The sequence below is a fragment of the Cyprinus carpio genome, chromosome B23, assembly GCF_018340385.1.
Source record: "Cyprinus carpio isolate SPL01 chromosome B23, ASM1834038v1, whole genome shotgun sequence".
Classification (NCBI taxonomy): domain Eukaryota; kingdom Metazoa; phylum Chordata; class Actinopteri; order Cypriniformes; family Cyprinidae; genus Cyprinus; species Cyprinus carpio.
In genome coordinates this window covers 13,593,958-13,620,528 of record NC_056619.1, presented here as the reverse complement: position 1 = coordinate 13,620,528, position 26,571 = coordinate 13,593,958, and the positions used below count along the sequence as shown (strand labels likewise).

The window sequence follows — 26,571 nt, the reverse complement described above, 5'->3', positions numbered from 1 at the left end:
ACAACACTAAACAATGTGATTAGTCAGAGCAAATGTGGCGTGACTCACTGGCCGTGGATGTCTTGCGTTTGCGGACGGGTTTCATGATGCTGATCACACTGCTAGGCTGAAGGGAGGGCTGGAGCCAATAGGACGTGTTCTCCACGTTGGCCATGTATATACGGAGACTGCCATCTTCACACAGCAGTATCATGGTGGTGCGCTGCTGCTCGTTGCTTGCTGTGTGACGGATTGCAACCATGTCCTGAATTTAGGGGAAGAGCGAGAATTGCTTATTTGTGTTTTCACTCTATTAGGATTTATTGCACAGAAAATTTTGTTCCATTCCAGCCTTTGGTACTAAATTTGGTTGGGTGGTTTTAATGCCATACAGGCTTCTTTGGGTATTTTCATGGTGTGTAATTCAGGGTTTACGTAGACATTTCTTTGAAAGTGTTTGCTGAGTAACAATTTCCTAAGAGAACTTTAACCATGTTAAATAGAAATTGGACTCTGGTAGGAGCATATTCATTAGTTATTAAGAACTTGTGCGTGATACTGGAATGTTCTATTCGGTATATCCTATTTGGGACTCGGGTGACTACGGAAACTAGGAATGATAATAAACTGCAATTTTAATATAGACTGATAATAATAATAATTCAGTTTCAACATGCATTTAATCAATTTCTGGCATTCAAAAATCATCAAAATGCACCAGTGATGCAAACTAATCTCAAAACTAATCTTTTTACTTGTTATCAAATAACAATAATTTTAACATATAAAAAAAAAAATTCAAATACAAAAAGACATATAAAAACAAATTCTCAAAATGCTTTTTCTCTCAATTTCTGGCAATCAATAATCACAAAATGCACCAGTAATGCAAACTAATCTCAACACAAATCTTTTTTAAATTATTATTAAATATGTATTATTATTATTTTTTTTATTTATCATTTTATAATATTTCCAAGGCTGTGAATAAATGTAAAGTCAAATGCACAGTTTTCTGTGATTAATCACATCTAACATTATTAATTGCAATTAATTAAAACAAACACAAGCCACACAAAGTAAGCAAAAAAAAAACACTAAGAAGTCCTCAGAAGTGGTGGGCAGGAGGGAACACAAATACAAAACAACAGATGTTACATTAAATGATTCACACTTATCAATCTTTTTTTTTTTAAACAATAAAATATTCAAAGTTTCACAATATATATTCTATACTTAGGACCGTTAGGAAATTCTAGGAACTGACCTTAGCTTTTGCAGGCAGGGTTTTGATCTCCTGGATGAGGAACGTGTCTGGTTTTACCATGATGACCAGCGGGATTCCTGTGGTCTGCTGGACACAGCACACCAAGCCTGGGTGATTCATCACTTCTGACCACTGACAGAGAGCTGGAGATGTCTTACTACCTCCATTAGATCTGCATGTGCAAGAGAACAAACATTAGAGAAAAACAAAACACTCGAGAGAAAGAGTGCTACAATCTTATTTTAAGATTGAACTTTTCTGTACAAATTTAAAAGAGGAAGAGGAATCCTACCCTTTGACATTAATGGTAAAGAGTCTCCGTGTTTCCATGTTGCTGCAGCTCACTGTGGCAGCGAATGACTTGCCCTGACTGTAGCTGAAGAAGAGCATCTGCAGAACGTGGGAGTAATACACAGAGACTCCGCCTCCAGCCACCTGGCCATTACTGTCCTGCGAAGCAAACACACAACAAACTTGGCATGCGGTCACACTCAATGCATTCTGAATCCACTTGGTTAACTTATTGCAGTCTATCTGACTATATAAGAAAATATAACATTGTAAAACCTTCAGATCCTCGTGGTTGATCTCCAGAACATTGGTGACGTAGAAAGGGCCGTGCTGGGCACTGCTGGACTCATCCATCACCTGAGTGTACATGTAGCCCGCTGAGGACATGATCACAATGATGTTTTTGCCCTCCTCGTTGAACAGGAATGTAGCATCTCTGATCTTTGAACTTGGTAGCAGAAAGTAGTACATGGGGCTCAGGGCATCCACAGATAAGTCATAAATCTGCAAGAAATAGTGATTTAAGGGACATTACTTTTGATAGAACTGATGACACATGACTATACAGGCAAATTTGTGTCACTTTTTATTGGGGGATAAATGTATTTTTAATTGAAATACAGCAAGTAGTTTGGTTACACAAAGTTGTTCAAAAGGCTGCAGTCATTAAGATTTTTTTTTTAAAGAAACCTGATCAGCAAGGATTCATTAAATTGATCAAATGTGACAGTAAAGATATTTATAATGTTTCTTCTTAATATCAATGCTGCTATTCTGAACTTTCTATTCCTCACAAAATCTAAAAAAAAAAAAAAAAAAAAAAAAAAAAAAAAAAAAAAAAAAAACATCATAGTTTCTACAAAATTTTGATTACCAAAAAAAAAAAAAAAAAAACCTATTGTCAACATTGACAAGAAATGTTTCTTGAGCACTAAATCCGCATATTAGAACGATTTCTGAGGGATTATGTGAAACTGAAAAGCGAAGCCCACTGAAAATTCAGCTTAGCCATCACAGAAAATAAATGACATTTTAAAACTAACTAAAACAGAAAACGTAAAAATTTAAAGATGTTTTTTTGGGGGGGCATTATGCCTTTATTAAGACAGGACAGTGTAGACTAGACGGGAAGCGAAGTGGGAGAGAGAGAAGGGGGTGGGATTGGGAAAGGTCCTCAAGCCAGGATTCGAACTCAGGATGCCCATAACGCTATGCCATTATATGTCGGCACACTGCCCACTAGGCTATCGGCACCAACAGTAAACATAAACATTTCAATTGTAATAATGATAATGTTCTTACTATTTTTGAAATAAATTCAGAGCTTTGGTGAACAAGAGAGACTTCTTGAAAAAAAATATTATAAGCCCAAACATATTTAGAATTTTTTGAATATATGTTTTATTTTACAAACTATTAAAAAAAAAAAAAGTTGACTAAATGTTTGCAAGAAAACGTGCATTATAAATTGTTTACACATTTTGAAACTGACAAACTAATTCGACGTTTATATGATTATTAGGCCTGGGACAATACATCGATACATCGCAAATTGAGAAATAATTCTGTATCGATTCTGAGCTTAGTTTTTAACAGCAGATGGCGCTGCGGGCTTTAGAAATAGCCGTATTCTGCTTGCTTCTAGTTCCTTACACACACCCCATTTCAACCTAAAATAATCATTCATAAAGTTTGAAAAGGTTGAAGCGAATTACATGGATGTTCACAGTTGGCTGTGTTTACATTAATCTCACATCATAAAAGCCGACGTGCAAGTACATTTAAACACTTACATTACTCAGCCGAACGCACAAGCGCTCTTCTTCGTGAGCATTTGAGTGTGCGGTTAAAAACTAAGCTCAGAGTCAATTCGAGAGAGAATCACGATGCATTCCGAAAGTCTCACAATCGTTTGACGAATCGCGATGCATCGATTTATTGTCCCAGCCCTAATGATTATTGGCCAAATTCGGGCCAGGCCAATATATCGATTAACTTGAAATAAAATATAAGCTGTTCCATAAGTACAATTACTCACCTTGACAAAATCAGCAGTGATGATAGCCAATTCAGTCTGTGATCCAGGAAGCCATATGGCCTTGATGATGAAGTTTCCAGTGGCAAGTTGAGGATGCAGGACTAAGTGATCTGAGACGGAGCCTGTGCTGCTGAATGTCAGAACGTGGCAGTCCTGTAGATGTGACGCAGAGAAACAAGACAAAAGTCAGTGGAAACAAACCTGTGAAATAATTCCTAAATCTCCCTGTGAAATGATTCAGTGGAAACTGTGAAATAATTCCTTCATAGTTTTGTCAGCACTTGTTACCTTGAGTCCACACACTGCCAGATAGTCCTCATTACAGGGGTTTCCTGTGAGACTAAGAACTGTGAAGGGGACTGGAGCGGAGGCCAGGCGAGTCAGAGTCAGTTTCCTCTTACTGGAGTCAGCCTGCTTCAATAGCGCAGACAACTGCAGAACTGTGATCTGCAAAAAACACAGCCAGCCACCATGTAGTCACAATTAAACACGAAGCAGCAAAGACACAAATTGGTGTTCAGGATTTCTGGATTACCTTGCCCTTCTCGTGGCTGACAGCGAGGTGTTGTCTGCGTCCGTGAGGGGACGACAGCACACACATGGCCACCCGACGCAGGACATGGGCGCTGATGAGCTGGCGGATGGTCTGTCCTTGATCTCCACTGTAGTTCATCCTGACGTTCTCAAAAGCACCCTCTTGTGAGCCCAGTGTGGGAACCTGGAGGGTAAAAACATGTTTAGTGTCAAATATCGATGTGTGTGTGTTAGAATTAGTCTTCAGTTGTTTGGTTCATACCATGAGCTGATCTGTCATCTCAACCGTCTTGTCTTGAGTGTGTAATTCATTGAGAGCGTGCTGAGCCCGGCTGCTGCTGCCCACAGCCGATGCCTGTTGGAAATTGGTTTGAATGGCATCCATTAGGAAAATGAGCAATTCCAGCACCAGGGCTGCTGTGGAGGAGCTCGCCTGCGAAAAGTAATGATTGCAGTGAGTCAGATGCACTTCTAATATCAAAACAGATTCAGAGAATGAAGAAGTTCTCATACCACTTGGATGAGTAGATCCTCTCTGCAGCCCTCTATGTTTTTACACACGCTGCTCTTCTTAGGTTTGTCTTGGTCACTGCTTTTGCCATCACAGATGGTGACTTTTCCCTTGTCCGCGGGCGAGGAGCTCTGGTGACGGATGGCGCTCTCCGGCATGCGCAGCTCGCTCTGGAATGCAGAGGACTCCTTCATGGTGGAGCTCATTCCACTGCTGGGACTTCTTTTCACTAGAGCCTATAAAATAAGGATACAGACCCAAGATCAGGGATGTGGGATACATTTCATTACTCAGACTTAATTATAAAGGATGTTTATGTCAGGAGGGGGAACCACAGGGAAGAGGGGGGTCAAATTTGATTGTTACATGCTTTGTGTTTCCATCAAGGAGACATGCATGAGTGAATATGGCTTAAATGTTGAAATGATCATCTGAAAATCTTTTTAATTAGAAAAGTATGTGAAAATCTTAAGGAAATACTACAACTATATTGAAGATTAAAGGAACAGTTCACCCAAACATTAAAATTGTTACATTTACTCAGCCTCGTGCACTTGGAATAGAATTTTCTTGAATCATGTTGTAGTTACATTTTCAAGTTGACTAGTTAAAAACCGAGATTTGCCCAAATGTTGTGAAGAAGGATAAAAAAAAAAAAAAAAAAAAAAAATTGTTTTTAAGAAATTGATTTTGCCATATCGGCCCTAGCCCTAGAGTCAGTAAGATTATATTTTTTAAGAAATTGATTTCTGAAGGATTTCAGGAGGATTATATGACACTGAAGACTGCAGTAATGGCTGCTGAAAATATATTAAAATACTAAAATACATTAAAATAGAAAAGCATTTTTTAAAGAGTCCCTATTATGCCATTTCCAATATTGCCTTTTATGCTGTGTGTAATATAGCTGTATGTGAATGCAAACGATCTGCAAAGCTGTAGAGCTGAAAGTGCACGATAATGAAGTTATTGTCTCCCTAAATAAAGAATCGACTCGAGTCGTTAGCAATTCAAATCCCACTTCCGTGACGGAACTATTACAGAACTATTGAAATAGGCGTATCGTTTCGGATGCACAGTACACGGTAGACCAATCACAACAGACTAGGCCATCTGACCAATCAGAGCATAGCAGGCTCACGGAAAGGAGGGGCTTAGAGAGACTTCTTTGAACTGCTTCGAACAAATCGTTTGAGAATCTCTGGAAAATGAGGTGATATTAAATGCACATTTTGAGAAAACCTTGCATGCATGTAATCCTATTGTAGGAGACTCCCAAAACAATATTTAGAACCATAAAAATGGCATAATGGGGCACTTTAAATGTAATATTATTTCACAAATGTTAGTTTTCACTCTGTTTTTGATCAAACAGATGCAGCCTTTGTGATCATAACAGATGTCTTTTAAAAGCATTAAATATATATATTTGATAAGCTATCAAAAAAGTTTGCAAATTTAGTCAAACTTACTTAAGCCTATACTACTTCTGGATCAAATGTTTGTTTGTAGTTTTTGATAAACTTTTGAAAAAAAAAAGGGGGTTGTAACAGGGTTGAATTATTTACTTTTTTGCCATCCATGCAGTAGAAAATGACTGTAATGTGTTGAGTAAAATTTTAAGGAATGCTACATTTGTTGTTGTAATAATCTAAAATCATTCAATAACAGAGTTGCACACAAGAAGTTGCAGACTTAAATATTGCATTCTTGATTAGAATCTGAAAAGTTTAACAGCCATTATTACATTAAAAACAGCTGTACAACAACTCTTCCTGTAGGTTTGAAACACCACAAGTAAATGTAAATTTTTTGGGGGTGAACTATTCCTTTAACAACAATGAAATGGACTGAATTCATCTGAAGTAATATACTACCAAACTTGCTTAATTATCAAAAAACCAAAAGATGAAATGTTCCAAACCCTGATGAATTGAGGGAGGTCTGAAATGAGCTAATGACAGTCAATGATAAATGATTTGCAAGCCAAAGTTACCGCAGTTGCTCTTTTCCCATGATGACCTGAAGTATTCGGTCTCACCTGGCAGCTGCCATCCTCCTTGGCACCGCAGTCACAGAAGAAAGAGCCGTATTTGGCATAGGAGATCTCATGGTCTTTGTGACAGACCTTGGCACACACTGTGCACACACCTACCCCATCCACCATCTTACAGGTGTGACAGTGATACCTATATGGGGAAGAGCAGGAGATTAAAGACCCACAGCACAGCTTCTGAACGCTTCTGTTGCATAGCATAGGAATGCCGAGTTGATCCATTACCAGTGCTGGTTCATGAACTCCTTTTGTGTGATGGTGAAGGTGCATAGCTTATTGCAGAGTGAATCCTCATCCTAAAACATAAGAAACTCAGATATGATTGGAAAAAGTGAAGCAATATTTAAATCTAAGCCACAGTGAGCAGACTTTCTCCTGACCGAGTCTTCAGCCTGTGAGTCTTCCTCCTCTACGGCCAGCTCCTCCACCCAGTCAGAGTCAACTTCAATAGCCTTCTCCTCTCCCTCCATCAGAAGCTGGGATGAGCCCTGGCCACTGCTCTGCCTCAAAGCATTCATCACATCTGCCAGGTAGGAAATGATGTGGCAGGCACACTCCAGCATGCTGGCATGCTGCAAACAAGAGCGTTCACTTATGGTCCGACACAAATGCGCAAATGCTTACCATCAAAATGGACTTAACACTTACCTTGCCTTGTGACACATTGGCTGTAACTTTTTCCACAACATTCTTCTGATACAAGTATTTTTTACTGAAAGAAAAAGATGAAAAGGTCAGGTTTAGATTTTATCAGAGGTAAAAGACCCCATAAAATCAGGGTAGAAATTTTGTGGCCTATGTTCAGCCTATGTATGGTAGGTTTTAGGTCATACTGAGGTCAAAACTTATATTCTTTGCCTTTTATTCTCTTCTAGGAAAAAATAGAAAGCACTCCCTTCTAGGGAACATGCACTTCAAAAGCGTGTCTGATAAAATGCTGACATATAAATGTAAGTATATTTGTTAAATGTAAATTGTATCTTATACTGAAACACACCTTATAGATTATTTATTTTCATTAATTTATTTACTATTATTATGTAAATGTAATGTAAAATATTTTACATAATACTAATATTTTTATAATATTAATATAACAATTTAAAATTAATAGAATAATACTATTTTAAAATATTCATTATCCTGTTTATATATATATATATATATTTTATGCTCATTTCTTCTGAAGTCTCTCACAAAGAGACAAACAGAGCAAGCTTTAACAGCGCAACCTTGATACCAGAAATACACTATTCATTATCAATCGCTGTTTACACCGATGCTTCCCTGGTTATTTTTTTTCTGTCACTTATGTTTTAATCAGGCTATTTGTTTGGTCAGGCAAGTAAAAATTAAACATTTTAATCTAGCTAGAAGGCTGATCAGCTGTAGCTCCACCTATATAACAATAATAATAATAATAATAATAATAATTACTATTATTATTATTATTGAGAACATTAAGAAGGTAGTTCAACTGTATTCTGCTACTGCAACTCTCTCTGATGATGCAGTAACTACTGCGGGGGTAGAAAAAAATCTTCGGTCTGTCCAATGATTGTAAACAGGTCCGTCAGACTGAAGATATTTTAGCGGTAATGCGAGCAAAAATATTTAAGACCCATCGAATCTGAATTTAAAACATTAAGACTTTTTAAGGACCCACAGACACCCTGGATAATATTTCTTCTTTGTATATTACAAAATGTGTATGTATGTATGTATGTATGTATGTATGTGTTTTTTTTATCCAAGTCACTTACCATCTCGTGAGCCAGTCAATGGCAGCTCTGTGTATTTTTATCCAAGTCACTTACCATCTCGTGAGCCAGTCAATGGCAGCTCTGTGTAGCTGTAGATGTCCTGCTCCTTGTCCTGCACTGGCTAGAGTGGCCATGATGACCATGAGCTCAGGGAATCCTGCCCCATCCCCGCTGGCCAGCATCTCCGTTGCCATGGGAATGAGAGTGCTCAGAAGCACAGTGCAAACGCCCTCGCCCACCTGGCTGTTATCACGGACAATGTAGGAGGTGAGGAGTTGCAGTAGCTGCCTGTTCTCTTGCACTGTGTCCAGCTGGTCCGAATCTTTAGGAGGGGAGGCCGTCATGCGCCTTAGCCAGGCCTGCAGCCTCGTGGGCTCCACACAAGCCAGCTGGGCTAGTGAGCCACACAGGCTCAGAAGGCTGGGATTGGGGCTCTTTTCGGCTGAGGGATGAACACAGATGGGACGTGTGAGAGGGGGAAATCAAATGGCACATTTCTGGGAGACGTTGCATGGCTACTTACTGAGCTGGAACAGTTTGGTGAAGAACTTCAGAACCCGGTTACAAAACTTTGCAGATAGATTCTCATTGGCAGTGGCCATCATGATCTGCACCAATTCTCCGCTACAAGACAAGGGAGGAAAACGATGTATTAAACTGATGCAAAATTCTTCTATAGATTTCTAAAGAAATATCATTCAGCCAAGACTTACCTGAAGGAAAAGAACTCCTCCATTGCTTTTCGGACCTGACTGCTTTCCAGTTGTTTCTCCAAGTACTGTAGACACTCTTCAAGAATGGACTCATCCAGACCACTAATTGGAAACAGAACCATATTAATCTAGATTCCTTCTGATTGCAGTTCAGGAGTCTGCTTAAAAGCCATATGGTCATCTGGGGTCCCACCTGTTGGGGTCAGAGTGATTGGCAATGATGTTGTAGCAGCCTGTGACGAGGCGCTCGTAGACGAGGGCCAGGAAAGCGTCTGATTCAGCAGGGCCCAGGATCCTCTCCAGCGAAGTGCTGCAGATCTCCGCCACGCTCTCTGTGCTGCTCTCCAGCAGGAGGGGCAGCAGCGTGCGGATCACCTGTGGACTGTTCAGCTCCTCTGTGCTGCAGCAAAACACAAGTAATCTTTAACATCTGTCAATCTTTTATACAGATATGCCTGTTTTAACTGTTGCTCAAGACTTACACAATGAGGTCCCCAGTAAGGCGCACCAATGAGAGCAGAATGTGTTTGAGCGAGGAGGCCAAGGGCAATGATTGGCTGCTGAGGGTCCCCAGGTGGGCAGCCTGAATGGCGCTGATGTAACTTTCCGATGGAATAGTGTCATTGGCAAAGGCATTCCGCTGTGGACAAAGAACCAATCAGTTTATGGTGAAGTGGTGAGAGAGTTTATATTTACTCGAAGAGCTGAAGGATAAGCATTCTAACCCATGAGCCAATGTTAGGGAATTCATTGGTGTGAATGTTGTTCCATGTTTCACACAATGTCTGAACAGCTGACGGAAGATTCTGCATCACAGCCTGACCTGAAAGAGTGAAAACAGAGCCAAAATGGATTAGATATTCAAATTTACATAAAAGCCACTAATATCTTAATATTATCCAGAATTCTTACCAAGCAAATTGGCTTTGCAGCGTGTGGATCCGATGGACAACACAGCAGCATAACCCTGCAGTTTAGCTTCTGTGGGTTTGTTTTCTCCTTCTTCTGGCAGGCTCATCAGCAGGTATGACCTGAGCAAAGATATGACCAGCAAACCAATCAGGAAGGGCTTAAGAACTTGGTTTGGTTTTCTAATGTTTACTTGTGTACTTTAAAGAGATGGTTCATCCAAAAATGAAATGAAAATTAACTTCATTATGGACTCTCGTGTTATTTTAAGGTTGCTTTTTTTATTGTGGTGCATGTGGTGTAACCAGCACCTGGTGAAGGCTGTGTAGACCTCAATGAGCTGCAGCGTGGCGGGCAGCAGGTTTTTGGTGATCTCGGAGGATTTGTTGGGGTCTGTATCAGCAGCTACTTTGGAGAAATGCTCATCTAAAGACACTTGCACTTTGGAAATTACAGCATCCAATGTGTAGATGGTTTGTAGAGAGGGTACTTGGTGAAGAGGTAGGATGCTGTTGGGGTTCACACAGCAAAATGACGAAATCTGTAAAGGAGAGGTTTTATGAGGCCATATATTAGGAGACAAGCAGAAAAATCTATATCAGCTGTTAATGGCTACTCTAAGAGTGTACCTGTCTGGCGATGTATTCCTCTGCAAGCTCCACATCATATTTCACTACACTGCATTTAGCTGAGGCCACTTCGATCAGAGATGTGGCGTGGTCAGCTTTCATTCCCTGTTTCACTAGGTGCTCCTGATTAAAGAATGTTAACAGATGATTGACCTTAATAACTTCAAGGCATCTTGATCAGTTGGTTATATTTTCTTAGTGTAAAAATGATAAAACTAACCTTGATCCAGTTAACGTAGGTACTGACTCGTAACCTTGATGACCATCTTAGGGTGTGCAAGATGTCGCTCTCACTGGGGTCACTGTTGCCACTCTTAAGCTGCTCAACATAGGCCTTTGAGGGTGGCAGCACTCCCAGGATTTTCCAGAGCACCAGGAAGTAGTACTGCAAGGAACATGCTTCCTGTACCAGAGATTGACAACAACATTTAGGGCAAAGTCAACCAGCACAAACACAAAGTCGACTGTAAAAATTGCAGAATGTGTGTAACTCACTACTGGGGTGACGGGCTTGTTTTCTTGCCGTCTTGCTGTGTCAAAGCGGGATCCCGCAGCCAGCAGGAAGATCAGAGAGGAGTATAAGTCGTCATACTTTACCGTGCCATTGAACAGCACTTGGAAAGCCTGTAACAGTTGACAACCTCATGGAAAAAAAAGAGACAGGATCTCAGAAACAAAATTTTTTTTTATTTATATAGTCATATAGATATAAAAAGCAGGAGTCTTCAAACTTTTAATGCCAAGAACCTCATGGTAAATAAAGAGACAGGATCTCAGAAACGTAATGTATAATATGGGGGAGCTGCATTAAAGCCTGGCCTATAATCACATTTTTATAGCACCATATTAATGTGTTTGTTATTTTAATTATTATTGGTATATTAAAATAATAATAAATCTACACAATACAATTTTTGGTGTACGAATTCCTTATTGTATGCTATTTTTTTTTTTACATTTTTAATCTTCTTGTAATGTCTCTGTGGTTTTATTTATAAACAGTTTAAATAAACATTTATATGCATCTTTTTAAAAACATGTACAAATATTTGATATTATCTCTTAAAATCAGATACAAAAACTATTATAATTAAGATAATTGTATTATTGTATAATAATAATAATAATAATAATAATAATATATTTTAATATAATTATAATTTTTTTTTTATTAAATATTAGATTATAATAAGGGCTGTCAGTTGATTAAAAAATATTTATCTAATTAATTACGTTACATTGATTAACTAATCAAACTAAGTTTGGCTGTGAAAATACCACACAAAATATTATTTAAAGCTATTATTGTGTTAAATGAGAAAATATCAAGTAGACATTACAAATAGTAGCTTCAGAAATAAATTATTTATTTGACTCAACAAAGCTTATTACACAAACATTTAGGCAACAAGATAGTACTGTAACAAACTATATAACATAAAAAGATAATTACAGAAACATCTCAGTAATTTTTGTTCATGAAATGATAGTCACTGGTAAACAAAACTGGTTACCAACAGTCTTTAAAATATTCAAAGAATTATTATTATCATTTAAAAAATTATCAATTAAAAAATCAAGTTAAACCAAAAATAAAAAAAAAAAACTAAAACCACCGTTTATTTTTTTATAAATTAAGTGACACTCTACAGAAAAAACTAAAACTGCCAGCAGGTGGCAGTAAATGTCTTTATGAGTCTTTCATTCATTCGGGTTAATTCAAAATGCAAGTTCATTCAGTAACAAAGCACACAAAAGTTCTGCTGTGGCTTTATAGGTAATATTTTTGTTGGCAAAATTGTGCAAAAACACAGTATTACATGTTTAAAATATAACAATACTAGCTTCTTATTTACTGAACTGTTGTATAAAAAAACCCATTGTGTTAGTCAAACATAAACAGCACTATTGCTCTCGCTGCTCATGTGATATTGCTTATCATGTGATAAAAATATCAGACAAATACTCATACAGGTACATTTTTTTTTGCCCCAATATCTTGAATTTCAGGACAGAACTGCATTTATGGAGTCGTTGCCCTGCATCATATTTGCCAACAGTCAACTATGAAATGTAAGATGGCGTACAGGTCTGGGGGCAGGGGCAGCGTTATTTTTTCATAACTAATTAAGATAACGTACTAAACTGACAGCCCTAATTATAATATACAATATAATATTCTTATTTATATTAAATTATAATATACAATAAGAACATATTATATAATTATATTTAAATAAATATTTTGAGTAATTAAAGCAGTACACTATAAGATACTAGATATTCCATGCCAAATTTCCAAGAAAAAGTTTGCTAAAGACCAAAATGGTTTTCTTTAACTGGGTGCACAGATACTCCCATGTCTCCAATACTTGTGCAGACTTGTGATGTGTAGCCTCACCTTGCCGTCAAGTCGACTCCTGTCATCCTCTGAAGCTTCAGGAGACAGAACGCAGTAGAATTTCGGCTGCACTGTGGAATCTAATTGAGAGTGACGACAGACATACAACAATCAAAACAGTTCTTACACTAGATTAGGAAAGCTTACAACTGTTACAATGCAGTATGTTTGATATCGACCATAAAGTGCACAACTGAGTGAAATATAAGAGATCTGACTTACTCCTACCTGCCGAGCAGTGCTTAGCCCAGTTCTCTTCCACCTCTTTGAAACCATAATAAAGTGGGACAGCACCTCTCTTTCCTCCCTCCTGTCCTGAACTGGCCCCGGATGACAGGGGTGTCAGAAGATTGTACTGAACTAGTGAGCAAATAAAAAAATAATTGTTACAGACTAGCTACAAAACAGTGGTATATTTCCAGTGAAAGTTCAGCTAGATCCGTACCTGCTCAAACAAGTACACGGGAGCTTTTGAGTACTGGTGCAGCAGGTAGTCGAACACAAGCAAGATGCGGGCCAGGTTGAGGGGTACAGCCTGAAGCTGAGAATCCACGTGGGCCGCGATTTCAGCAATGGTCTGCATGCAGAGGGTGAGGATGCTGTGGCGGCCCTTTTCAGAGAAGTTGTGAAAGATGAGCAGAAGCAGCTGAAGGTGTTCAACATTGAGGTCCTCGTCCACAGGCACTGCTCCCTGTAGTGTGTGCTGCTTCAGAGTGCCCACAAACCTAAAAGGAAACAAAAAACACACAGATTGAGAATGTTACGCAATGTTATATGAACTTGATGCGAACACATAATATACACATGGATGAGAATTTGGTAAAAAATCCAATGCTAGATTTAAGAAAAGAGGTGTAAGATTAAGTGATGTCATACCTTTCCCAGACCTTCATGCATTCTGGTACATCAGGCTCCCCCTGTTGGCTGGCTTTATGCTGCCAGATCAGCAGTAACCTGGAGAGCACTGAGAGGGACTGAGGATGGATGTACATGGGCCAGGGACCCTCTGAGAATGGGGCAACACCCAATTGCTGCAGAAGAGTGTTCTGAAGAAAAGTTAAAGAAAACAAGGTATCAGATACCTGACATCTATTTAAAATGGGTTAAATTAATATTGAGATTTGTTTTCAAGCATAATTCAAAATTTACCTGTAGGGATGGAGAGGGCAGGTCAGATGTTACCAGAGAGTGATTAAAGTGATAGAGGGCTGAGGCGAACTCTTCATCAGAGGAACCTGGACAAAAAAGGTTACATGTTAGGAAAAGCCTAAATGTAAGATCAGAGTTAGGAGTTTAATAAAAAAAAAAAAAACAACCTTTGACATCTTTGTCGACATCCTTGATGATGCTGGCGAGGGTGGCCATGTGCTGCTCCGTGAGGGACACGCTCAGGTAGTTGCGAATGAAATTGTTTCTGGATTTCAGCATGGAGGTGGTGATGAAGTTCAGTATGCTTGAGGCCAAACTCAAAAACTGGAAGAAACAACATGTCTTTATGTGAAAATGAAAACTTCACTCATCCAGTGTGAAGTAAATAAATAAAATAATATACAAAAATAATTGTATATCACTGAAAAATTATATATAAAAATTATTTAAAAAAAAATAAAAAAAAAAAAAAAAAAGTCGTCCTTAAGTCAACATGCTCAAGAGATTTTAAATCTTATTTAAAAAAAAAAAAATATATAAAAAATATAAAACTCAAGAGATTTTAAATCTTATTTAAAAAGTTTTTTTATTTTGTACTAGCTGATATGGCAGTTATACTGGACTTATTCTGACAACCTAATGGCATGCCTGAAATATCACACAGAGACAAAAGTGGCTTTTGAATCATTTTGATTAATTAAAAGTACTATTTGTGTATTTATAAGAAAAATTTGAATGACAAAAAAAAAATTGTATGCACTTAAATCGTAAAATACAGAAAATATGATAAATTTTGATTCAACATCAAAACTGAGGTTACACTGACTCTGAGCAGCTAAATCATAAACGAGTCTAATTTGCTTTGACAAGGTTGGTTATGAGTTATGTAACAAATATGTTTGTACAGGACAGAAAACAACATTTAAGTTCTAGCAGCAAAGTTAGTCAAAATCAGCATTGCACTACACATCGTGGCCTTACCAATTCCGGGTCCTTGCGACTAGCCAGGATGTTGCCGTTCTCTGCCGTGTTCAGCTTGCTGGGGCTCTTGAGTCTCGGGGATGTTTCCAGTGGTGGGGGTGGAGGGGGAGGTGGAGGTGCCACCTTCTCTTTACTGGGAGAAATAGTCTCTTCAAACCACAGCCCCAGAATGGGCTCACTATCATCATCTGAAAACACACCAAGAGCCACATTCAGCATCGCATTCAATCAAGTCATTGTTCTGTATGCAAACAAAGCTACATTAGCCATGGAAATAAACCATAACAAGATCTTAAATAGATTTAAGGCACAATAAATAGAAGCATAATGAGACACTATGATTCTGACCTAAGACAGAGATCTGCTGACCTGAGAAACAAGCTGCTCTTGTCCTCTCCTGTCTTCTCTCTGCTGAAATAACGAACACTGTCACTAGCTGTGACGGCTGCCAGAACGGTGCAGTAAGCAGAGCATGCTTAGCGTGCCACTGTGTTCAGGAACAGGAAGTAAACTGACCTGACTCTGAGCTCTGGGGAGGCCTGACTGCTGTCCTTCTACTACAGCGTGCAGCGCTCAGGAACTGCCTAAGAATGTCCCTGAGATTCCTCAGCCCTGACACTAGCTCAGTAAACCACAAGCAAACCCTGACCTCAGCTGCATAAAAAATAACTCATGCTAATAACATTACAAAGACTGCTGGGGGAACTGCTGCTTATAAAAGCTGTCAAGATATGCACAGGTCATATTTCAATCAAAAGTGGGGAAAACATGAACATTATATTTTGCAGAAAGAAAAAGAATAATGCAATTTGACAATATTGTTATCAAAATAAAGAAAAAATTTAAATCAACCCTTCCCAGCTGTCAGTAGCTAACTCTAAAATCAGCATTACAGTAATGTTCATGTATATGTACTAATAAAAGTACATATAGAAAGTTTATTTCTTCAGGGGTAAAAAAAAAAAAAAAAAAAAAACAGGGAAACAATGGGCATAAAATAAATAAAAAAAAATAAAAGAATTGTGTGTTTGACATCATTGACATCAAAATAAGCATATTTAAATATCCTTCACTATAGTCAGCAGCCTACTGTAATGAAAAAAAAAAAAAAAAAAAATCATTTCTAAATTCCATGTATCTAGTTTACTTCTTCAGCGGTAAAAAACAAAACAAAACAAGGGATAACAGTGTGTAATAAATAAAATAAAATAAAATTGTGAACAGGATCCATTACTATTCCATTCAGATATTCGTCAATGGAAATATAATTTTCATGAGAATTTTTCCAAAAATATGCTTCCTTTTTCTGCAAAATATATAATTTTTGCTTTTGATTATGAAATACAACTTGGACATTGGACTTGGACTTTTTATTAGATTCACCCAGCTAGATATCGTTCTAATGGGGAAATTTACTGTTAAAAACAACTACTCTGTTTATATGAACTAAATCAGCTTCAATGTCTGACCTCACTGTGGCCTTTATTAACAAGGGTAAATACTGAGAAATCTTCAGTGTTTGCTACCTTGGCTGCTGTCCTCTTCTGTGCTGCTGAAGTCATCTTCGTAGTAAGTGTTGGAGTCAGTGGAGGCACTGGCGTCACTGCTCACACAAACACACACACGACGCTGCAGCACACACGCCTGAATCAAGCAGAACCAGAGACACCACATTCATCAAACACAACAGATCACTTCCTCATAGCAACCATGATCGAGTCTTGTGGTTAGTGTTGTTTTTGGCGGCCTGTTTTAATTTTAGTCTAGTCTTTGTGTGAAGCTGTCATTTTAGTTTTTTTTAGTTTTAGTCACGTTCATACCCTTTTTAGTCTAGTCAAGTTCCAGTCAGCTAAAAGTCTGAGCATTTTAGTCTTATTTTAGTCAGAATTATCCATGACTATTTTCGTCTAGTTTTAGTCGACGAAAACTGATGACATTTAGTCTAGTTTTTGTTAATGAAAATTGTATTTGTCTTTTTTTTTTAAGTAATGCCATTCCATTTAACCCAGTCAATATAATACAAGTACCTAGTAGTACAGACTTTTAGCCAAACCCATTTTAAACAAATCAATCTAAAAGTACAAACACAAAAATATACATCCATTCCAGACAGGGAAGACTCTCTGATTTGAATTTACATTTATTTTACCAACCAATCATGTTAGAAGTACACACACATAAATTTAAATAAAATAAAAATAAATAAATAAATAATCAGCTAATTTTTCTCCCAAAGATGAACCCCGGCTGGCCAGCCATTGGTCCCTTTCTGTGTCAAGGCTGATTTATACTCGACGCATCCACAAGTATGCTTGGGTGAGCGTGGAAAATGACGTCATCACGGTGTTGCAGGAAGTTCTCTTTGAGTGCGTGTGAACTCATTTCGCATGGCAGCGTGCACGGCATTTTTTGTGACTTTCTGCACTGCTCCGCATCCGAACATGCACATCTGTGCCGGCTTTTGTGCGAAACAGAAGCAGTTTAATGAGAAGTTCAAACTCCATCAGGTGCTTTTTGACTGAATTTTTTGGGGTATAAAACAGAATTAGAATTCATTTAGATATTAATTATACACTATTTTTTTAAAGTTGTCTTGTGTTTGATGTGAAATACAGCTAATAGTTTAAGACTGTTTTAAGTTTGTACATAAAGAAGTTAATTAATTCATCAACTCATTCATCACAAGACTTGTACTGGCTAACGACTTCTCACCGGTGATTCCCGACGGTTTTAGAGGACAATTACTCCTCGTCACTCCCCTGTCGTTTCAAAGAATAGTACAACGGTGAACGCAACAAGTATAAAAGCCTTGTCCGTTTGGGAAAGTCCGCTTGCAGTCAGCGGAGGCTTGCGAAGTGGAGCCAGGCGAAAGTATAAATCCCGCTTAACTTTGTTTTTTGTCGTCTTCTAAATAATGCCAGCGAGTGGGGCTTGAGGAAGTGATGTCGCCTGCGTCTACGCACTACGACTAAACGTGATGCAGCCTCTGACGTGAGACACAGGAAACAGAAATACTGCACAATAATAATAATAACGCGACTAAACGAGACAAAATAACATTATAACATTTCGTTTCGTCTCGTTTTGGTCAACGAAAATGAAGACATTTTAGCATAGTTATTTTGTAAACCACATTAAGTTTTTATTCGTCAACAATATTGCATTATACATTTAATTATAATCATCGTCACATGACCAGCATTTAGGTTGCGTCTTGTCTCGTTTTCGTCACGTGATAAAGTTTTGTTGATGATGATATTTAGTCATAATTTTCGTTGACGAAAGCAACACTACTTGTGGTCACATACCTTTTTATAGGAGGTGGAGAGCAGCGTGAAGAGCAGATTGGTGAGAGGGACTGAGTCAATGAGTCTCTGCACTCTCTGTATGGACGTGCTCTGGGCCATGATGTTCAGCTCTGCTGGAGGCCCGTCACTGGCCCATCCCTGCAAGACAGAAAACAGCTTCACTCGTATTCACAACACAAAAATGCTCCGGTAGTTTAAAAGAAGCAGTTATGTTCAGTCTTACTCTGTGAAGAGCCTCCACTTGCAAGTCCTGGAACAGTGATGTGAGCAGCTTGATTGAATGATTGGCCAGAATGACTGACAGAACCCCAAAACCTTGGTGCCTGATGAGAGAAAATACTTCACATTTACTGACACACTTGTCTCATGTCATTTTTGTAATAATCGAAAATACACAAAATATGCAACTCAAACATTCAACACATTTCACCTATTAGGTTTAATATATTTCTGTATTAAAAATATGATATTGTTTGGGGTACATAAAGACAAAAATGACATGATACTGTCCTGATATCATAATAAATATAAATAAATATTTTAAATAAAACATTTAACAATTTTATATTATATCATAAATTTTTGCTACCAACAAGCAGAAAAAAAGGAAATAATGTAGAGAGGATTTCTGCTTTATATTTATATATTTATTTTTTACCAATGTTTCTTGTGCTCATCAGGGCAGTATTTATTTGACCAAAAAGACAGAAAAACCCCCTGTTATTTTGTGAAATATTATCGCAAAATAACAGTTTCTATTTTAATATATTTAAAATATATTTTATTCCTGTGATGCAAAGCTGTATTTTCAGCATCATTACTCCAGTCTTCAGTGTCACAAGATCCTTCAGAAATCATTCTAATATGCTGATTTATTATCAATGTTGGAAACTGCTTCATGTTTTTTGGAACCGGTGAGAATTTTTTCAGGATTCTTTTATGAATATAAAATAAATAAATAAAAAAAAAGCATTTATTCAAAATAGAAATCTTGTGTTACAATATACACTACAGTCAGAATAAAAATAATAAATAAATTAATACATCAATTAAACAAGGATAAAAAAAAAAATCAAATACTCATAACTTTAAAAAAGACTTTAAATTTAAATAAATGCTATTCTTTTTAACTTTTTATTCATAAAATAATTCTGGTTGAATTCTACAGGATTTCCAAGAGACGTGTGTGTCACGTTCTTTAACGCTCCGCCTGGAAACAAAGATGCTGTGGCGCCAAACCCCCTTATGAAAGAAGAAAGCTGCCGTGTTTACAACTGTGACCACGAGCGCTTATCAGGATCAGCTTAACGCTGGATTTTCAAAAGTTTGTGAAATATTTAAAGTTTGCGCCACAGAATCTTTAAAATATGTCCGAGAGTTTTACACACTGTTATTGTGGGGACGTTTCCACGCCTTGAAACGTGACGATGAACGAAACGAACTGTGATTGGTTGTTTGACATGTCAGTCAAACGGCCTCATGGGCGGGCCTTGGCCAATGAAAACTGCCATGAATTCCAGACCTTCAGTCTGAAGCTCTGGCTACACGAGACTAGGAGTAATGATGCTGAAAATTCAGCTTTGATCACAGAAATCAATTATATTTTAAAGTATATTAAAACAGAAAACCAATATTAAAAAATTGAAATATCTCAATATTACATTTTTATTCTGTATTTGATCAAATAAATACAGCCTTGATGAGCATAAGAAACTCCATTAAAAACCAAAACTTTTGAATTGTGCTTTACATTTACTGAATACCTCAGTGTATCTCTTCCAAACTTTGAACAGCAGTGTATATACACACACTGCTGCTAAAAAAAAAAAAAAAAAAAAAAAAAAAAAAAAATATATAATAATAATAATTATTTTTTTTAAATAATGATTAAGCCGCGTTCTCTCACATGGAATCATGATGTAACGAAAATAGGTTGTAACTTTTTAGCTGATCATCACACCAAATTTACATTTACATTGAAGTCACAAAACTGAACGTTTTTAAAACTAACATGAACAGACTATTTCTAAGAACTTGGCACATGCATTTTAGGGCTCTCTTATATTTTACGCACCCACATTCATTAGGTCATCATTTTAAGTACAGAACACAAGAGGCACTTACCCTTTCCCTGGGCCAAGTTTAGGAGATCCTGCTCCGTCCTTGGTTCGGGTGGCGATGTCTCTGACCCGTAGTGCTGCCAGGGGATCTTTCTCCTTCCCTTTATCAGCCAGGGCAGTGGGGCTCAAGTTCAGTATCAAATACAGACTGTTCAACAGGCACCAGGCACCCAAGAGCTGAAAGTTCTGATAATGCTGTTGAAACAAGAAGCACGATCTTACACACGGGCCGTTCTCATTGATGTTATATACTCTGTGGCAAAGTGTTCACCTACCTCTCCTCCAGCTCTGCGAGAGTTACTGATGGCCTGTCCAATCATCTCATAGATTTCCAGCTGTTGAAAACAGGAAAAGTGTAAGATGAGGAGTGTACCAAAGACAATAAAACTGTCGTTTTGATTATTGACACCTACGCATTTCTGCACGATGGTAGCAGCGTCGTTTTCATAGTCTTCCTCCTTGGAGCCAGTGGAGGCCGCACGAAGCTGCAAGCCGCTGCCCACCTGCAGTATGGCCATGCAAGTTGCCACACTCACACCTGAGAGAAAAACACACTGCTGAAGCTCTCTGTGTTTATCTGAACTAGACTAAAGGAGCTTTTTCAATCAACCCACCTGCATAGAGGCAGCTAAGTGCTAACACAGTCACATCAAGTAGTCTCCCAGGGGTCAAAGGCTCCAGTACAGGCAAGGAGAGTGTGTCCAAGGCCATGGTCACATCAATCACCAGGGAGTGAAAACTGAAACACAGGGAGGGAAAGTCAGGGTTACTCAATCTCAACAGATTTAATAAACAGCAGTGAGATGAGGGTGACTTTGGTTTACCCATTTCGGACAGCGGTGGCATCTGCCACAGTGGCCGGCATGATGAAGAAAGAATTGGCGGATACCGCATCCTGGAAGCGGTTGATATACCGTAAGAAGTAGGGAAGGTTGAGGCACACGCGCAGCAACTTCTCTGAGCCCCCTGTAATGCATGGGATAAAAAGAAAGGTTTTCATTGTGCAACAAAATACACTCAACTTCGTTTCAATGGGTGGTATTTGAAATCAAACATTTAAGAACCACTGATAAAGTGCAAGTGCAACTCGCCTAATTCTTGTAAACTGGACACATTTTGAGAGATGAAGGCATTCTTCATTTTGGCTTGCATTGCCTGATCTGTTGTTGTCTGCTCATCACACTCATTCTCACCCTGTAAAACACATGACATCATGGTCTAGTCCAAAAAACATCTTTGTTTGCTCATAACAAAACAGCAATAAAACCCAGGAGTGGGTACTTCACCATGAACTCAAGTGAAAGACTCGTCTAATTCACCGACCTGCATGTGAGCGGATGGAGAGGCCAGCATGGTAATGTCAGGGTTAAAGACCGAGGTCAGCTGATTGAAAAAGTTCATTTGGACTTCTTTTTGTCTGAGTTCAGGGTTAACAGGGGAGGGAAGCTCCTTCTGGTCCTCCACTGGAAAACAAGAGAACCAAAGGCAATTGCAGAATATCAGCAGACAGAATCTCGTCTTTGAGTTAACCATTCTGGACGATCTCGAATCCTCTCTGACAGAGGAAAGAGAACAAAGCTTCCTTTCTGCCAGCCTGGCACTCACAAAGGAAAAAAGGTTAATGCACTCAGATAACACAATGCTTTGTCTGGACTAATCTATGCCACCAGTTACTTGCCAAACTGTGCCATGATAAAGGGTGCTATTTTTGTAAAAATTAGATTTCATGATTCATTTGTAGGGCGTGATGCATGTTTTATTTCATGAATCAAATTAATTGCATACATTCATAAAAAATATTTGATAAGAATTGTCCCCATAAAATGGAATTTATGTACAGGTCAGGAGGCCTGACTAAATTCATTCATTTTTAAATCATGTTCTCTTTTTTAATAATTAATTGTACTAAATCAGCACGCTAAAAGAATGTCTTACTAATGTGTTAAAAATTCAATAACTAAACAGAACAGCTCCCTCCTGACTTGATCCAAACAGAGTAAAACTCACAAGAGAGCCTATAATTAGCCATAATAATCAAGTGAGCAGCAAAGCCGGCACACAAGAAAATGATGCTTCATTAATTCTTGTGTACAGCAGATAACAAGCTGTAAAGAGGACAAATATAGTTATGACACATCTGTGTACTGCCTGAACTGCATCAGCATTGCAAGACAGACAATGTATGAAAGAGAATCTGTCCACATGGAATCTGTCCCTTTAAAATTCCACATTTACACACTATTGGAACTTTAATAACATCATAAAGGTCTCCCTGGTCCTTCAAAATCAGCACAACTAGACCTGTAAGATTTATTTGAGCCAGTCTACACTGGATATTATCAGCCTTTAATTACAAGGCAAAAGGGAAAGCAAACAAGAAAATCTTCCAAATGAAACTTTCACCACCTTGTTTGTTTCTGAACAGCTGTGTTGAACTTACAAGCAAGACGCACAACATTCAAATGCACCAAAACTCTGCTCCTGCTTATCCCCATATCCTGGCTCTATAATATCTAGCTGAATCATAGAGATTACTTCTATAAAGACAGGTCATTACACCAATCCTGACATTTCACGTTGCCTTTACATGAACTAGACAGCTCATTTATCTGGTAACACAGGGCTGTGACAATCTGAAACTACTATTACCATCAGAAAGGGTCTTGACAGTTTGGGGGAGTTTGGCTGACTTCATCATCGCAGTAAAGGTGATGATCTCTGTCCGATCCAATCGACTGCAGCCAGTACAAAGGCCTTTTATTAAGAGGATCAGGTGCTTCTGTGGAGCGGAAGGAGAAAGGAAGTTAGTCTATGAGAAAATGCTATGCTTAATCAAACAGATAAAATGTATTTAATATCTGACCTGAGAGACTGCACATGCTTCATCAGGATTCTCCAGACGGAGCAATGAGAATTCAATCAGTACTTTACATGCTGCAGCTACTGACAGCAACTGATTTCTGGGGACTGAAATGGGACAGAAAATTGTTATATAAAAAAGGGAAATTTTTTAAAAGCCAGTTGAACCTGTGTATGCCTATATTTAGCTAGAAATATGATGAATTTCAGCTAGAAATGAATGAAGTGGCAGTTTTAGAATAAAATATTGAAAATGTGACATACTTTGTCCACAAACTGTGGTGATGTAATGTGCAGAGAGTGCCACAAAAGAGGAGTAGAATGGCTCATACTGTTTGTCATGGTGAAGAATCTCAGATTCACTGTAGAAAAAAAAGAAGAGGGAAACCGCTGAAATCAATGTAAATTGCATACAGCTATTTTGCTATTGGTTAATGATATTATCTAGTACTTTACATAATCTGACCATTCTGACATAGAAGGAAAAGCGAAATCATTACAGATAAAGCAAGTTATTATGCTCTAATGAAAGATTATGAGACAAACAATGTTTTCTGTTGAATTTATCAAATGAAACACTGACAATAAGAATGGAAACAAATGAATAATTACGGTTAACTTCATGTTGAAATTCCCAACAGAAGCTAAAATAAACTAAATAACTCCCAAAATGTTGATCCATCCTGCAATCTACAGGATTCGTGCAGAGATAAACATATAAAAACTCTCCTATAGAGAGCATGTAACAACTAGTTAACAATAAAAGGTGAAAAACAAATTCCAAAGCGCAAAAGGGAATTTCTTTGTAAGATAAACTCACGGGAGTAGGAATGCTTGACCTTATCTGACAGACTGAACATGTATGGGGAACTTTGCTATGGCTTTCAGATTTAAACAACATACAAACATCACATAAGCTGTTTGAGGGTTTAAAAAAATTCCCAAAATCTCGTGATCACTTTCTAACTTGCAACAGTGTTATATCACTACTATTTATGTACTATTATAGTATTTATTCATATTTTCGATTGAGTTCAAGGGAAAACTCTTTTAGGAAAAATACACATTTCAGCTTCATTTAATCCAGTCAGATGAACACAGACATATGGCGAAGTAACAAACATTGAAAACAATTATTATTAAATCGCTAACATAAACTGGTTTAGTCCAGTGTAGGTTGGTAGCTCAAGTCATTATTAATCGCGTTACTTTCATTTTTGACTAAGCTGCACTTCGCTCACGCACATCGACAAAACGAAAGATAGTTTTCATATCACAGATTCAATTCAATGTGTTTACTGTTTATTTTAAAGGTCAGGCAGTTGTTTGGCTCGTAATTAAATAATTGACTAACACCGCTGTAAATGACAAACACCGTAATAATGTGTTTGTTTGGGAAGACCAGGCACTGTTTCCGTAAAAACGAAACTGATGACAGTACACGTATTTACACACAGACAAACAAGCTTTTGAAGTGGACAACTAACCCCACAACAAACTGAAACAGACGTTTGTCCACTTGACCAAAATAGGTTAACAAACAATTAACGTAACACTAGCACCAGCTGCTAAGTCACGGCTTGCTAGTTAACAGGCACACCCCCTATATGCATTAAACTGAGCCGACTGCAATTAAAACTTTGAGTAACTGGGACTAATGTGGTTGCCGCTGACTGACAGGAGGATTTATCAGGATGACAGTTAAAGAAAGACGAGTATGCGTGTTATGAATAGCTCTTGACAGTGGCTAGCAGGCTAGCTAGCGTTGGTTGGGGTTAAACGAGGGAGGCTAACATGCTCATTCGGTGTCAATTATTTCACTTCTGACACAAAAATAACATCACTTTATTTAGGTGCGGACCGTCGTGGGATCCTGTACGTCCAGTATAAGTAAGCGTTATTGATAAAATATCAACCAGACAGGTTATATTAAAGTAAAAGAGTGAATCTCCGGCCTGATGATGAAGCAGAATCTGAGGTATCTGCTACTGTAAATGCACAGTAACACTCCGGCTGTGTCTCAAAACACAGTGAGCTTCACTCCTAGACGGCACGTTTAATCATCATATACAAACCTGGATTATTCAAAATCATTTTAGGCCACCGAAAGCATTTTAAAGAGCATTTTCGGACATCATGAGCGCATTTGGAATCGTCCTAACCCTCTCACGATGCCCCGAAATGCTGTCAAGGTAGTCAGCTGACTAGGTTTTGAGACACAGCCTCGGTGCTGCCATAGCATCACAGCTAATGCAGAGTCACTCAGCAGTTTATTTCAGCCCTGCACGAGCCAAGTCAGCAAACAAGCCCTCGTCTGACCTGTTTATGATGGATCCTATAAGCTGAGGTAACTCTTTCGTCTCGAAAGCCGTATAGGACGCTGATAACAGTGGCCGTACGGCTGCGGTCCACTCAGGTTCTCCATCTCCTCCACTCGACGCCATCTTGAGATCCTCTATTAGAATCCAAGAGCGGAAATGAGGTTAATCGTCAGACGCCAAATAACAGGAACTGTCGTCAGAGATAAACGTGAAAAGTCTTGTGTGTTATGTCATGTGCGCACGTAGAACACCTTCTGAGGTCGAATAGGACTGTGGTTAACGGTTTGACTCATGAGCTTAAAAACCTTATCTTTTGTTTATTTACGACTGTGGCCAAACAGCTCAGGAAACGTGAGCTTAAAGGGACAGTTCACCCAATAATGAAAATTCTGTCGTTATGTGAATCGCCACCATATCTTTCCAAAATTTCTCTGTCAGCCTCACACGCAGCCTTTCTGTCAGAGCATCTCTTTGAGGTCAAAATATAATATTATCCAAAATCATACAAATTGTAGGCTACATGTCAAAATTATTTGTTTATACAATTGAAGTCAGTGGTAACTAAACTGTATTCCAAAATTCTTCAAAATAACTTCTCAGAACTCAATAAGTCATACAATCATACAACAAAATAACAAAGATAAAAATACGAAAAAATTTATTTTTTTTTTTTTTTTTTTTGGATGAATGATCCCTTTAATGATGCAACCAGAATATATTTTAACTGGTATTGCCCAGACTG

At 38.1% G+C, this 26,571-nt stretch overlaps 1 protein-coding gene across 1 annotated transcript in view; it reads right to left on the bottom strand.

Moving 5' to 3' along the window:
* LOC109090062 (E3 ubiquitin-protein ligase UBR4) overlaps positions 1-25,994 on the bottom strand; it is a 48,548-nt gene extending 22,554 nt beyond the window's left edge. Inside the window, 45 exon segments of the mRNA XM_042750102.1 lie at positions 49-250; positions 1,247-1,418; positions 1,539-1,696; positions 1,814-2,041; positions 3,576-3,728; positions 3,864-4,022; positions 4,111-4,293; positions 4,372-4,542; positions 4,623-4,856; positions 6,662-6,809; positions 6,902-6,972; positions 7,057-7,248; positions 7,325-7,388; positions 8,494-8,881; positions 8,963-9,063; positions 9,153-9,254; positions 9,346-9,552; positions 9,635-9,792; positions 9,878-9,975; positions 10,065-10,183; positions 10,373-10,602; positions 10,691-10,813; positions 10,911-11,093; positions 11,186-11,314; positions 13,092-13,171; positions 13,320-13,452; positions 13,537-13,816; positions 13,968-14,137; positions 14,241-14,326; positions 14,408-14,564; positions 15,222-15,409; positions 16,748-16,865; positions 18,530-18,667; positions 18,753-18,852; positions 20,654-20,844; positions 20,925-20,984; positions 21,063-21,187; positions 21,264-21,388; positions 21,474-21,615; positions 21,741-21,843; positions 21,973-22,112; positions 23,299-23,428; positions 23,513-23,616; positions 23,773-23,870; positions 25,828-25,994. Coding sequence (XP_042606036.1) covers positions 49-250; positions 1,247-1,418; positions 1,539-1,696; positions 1,814-2,041; positions 3,576-3,728; positions 3,864-4,022; positions 4,111-4,293; positions 4,372-4,542; positions 4,623-4,856; positions 6,662-6,809; positions 6,902-6,972; positions 7,057-7,248; positions 7,325-7,388; positions 8,494-8,881; positions 8,963-9,063; positions 9,153-9,254; positions 9,346-9,552; positions 9,635-9,792; positions 9,878-9,975; positions 10,065-10,183; positions 10,373-10,602; positions 10,691-10,813; positions 10,911-11,093; positions 11,186-11,314; positions 13,092-13,171; positions 13,320-13,452; positions 13,537-13,816; positions 13,968-14,137; positions 14,241-14,326; positions 14,408-14,564; positions 15,222-15,409; positions 16,748-16,865; positions 18,530-18,667; positions 18,753-18,852; positions 20,654-20,844; positions 20,925-20,984; positions 21,063-21,187; positions 21,264-21,388; positions 21,474-21,615; positions 21,741-21,843; positions 21,973-22,112; positions 23,299-23,428; positions 23,513-23,616; positions 23,773-23,870; positions 25,828-25,952 — 6,766 coding nt within the window. The 5' untranslated portion in view covers positions 25,953-25,994.
* Between the last annotated feature and the right edge of the window lie 577 nt (positions 25,995-26,571).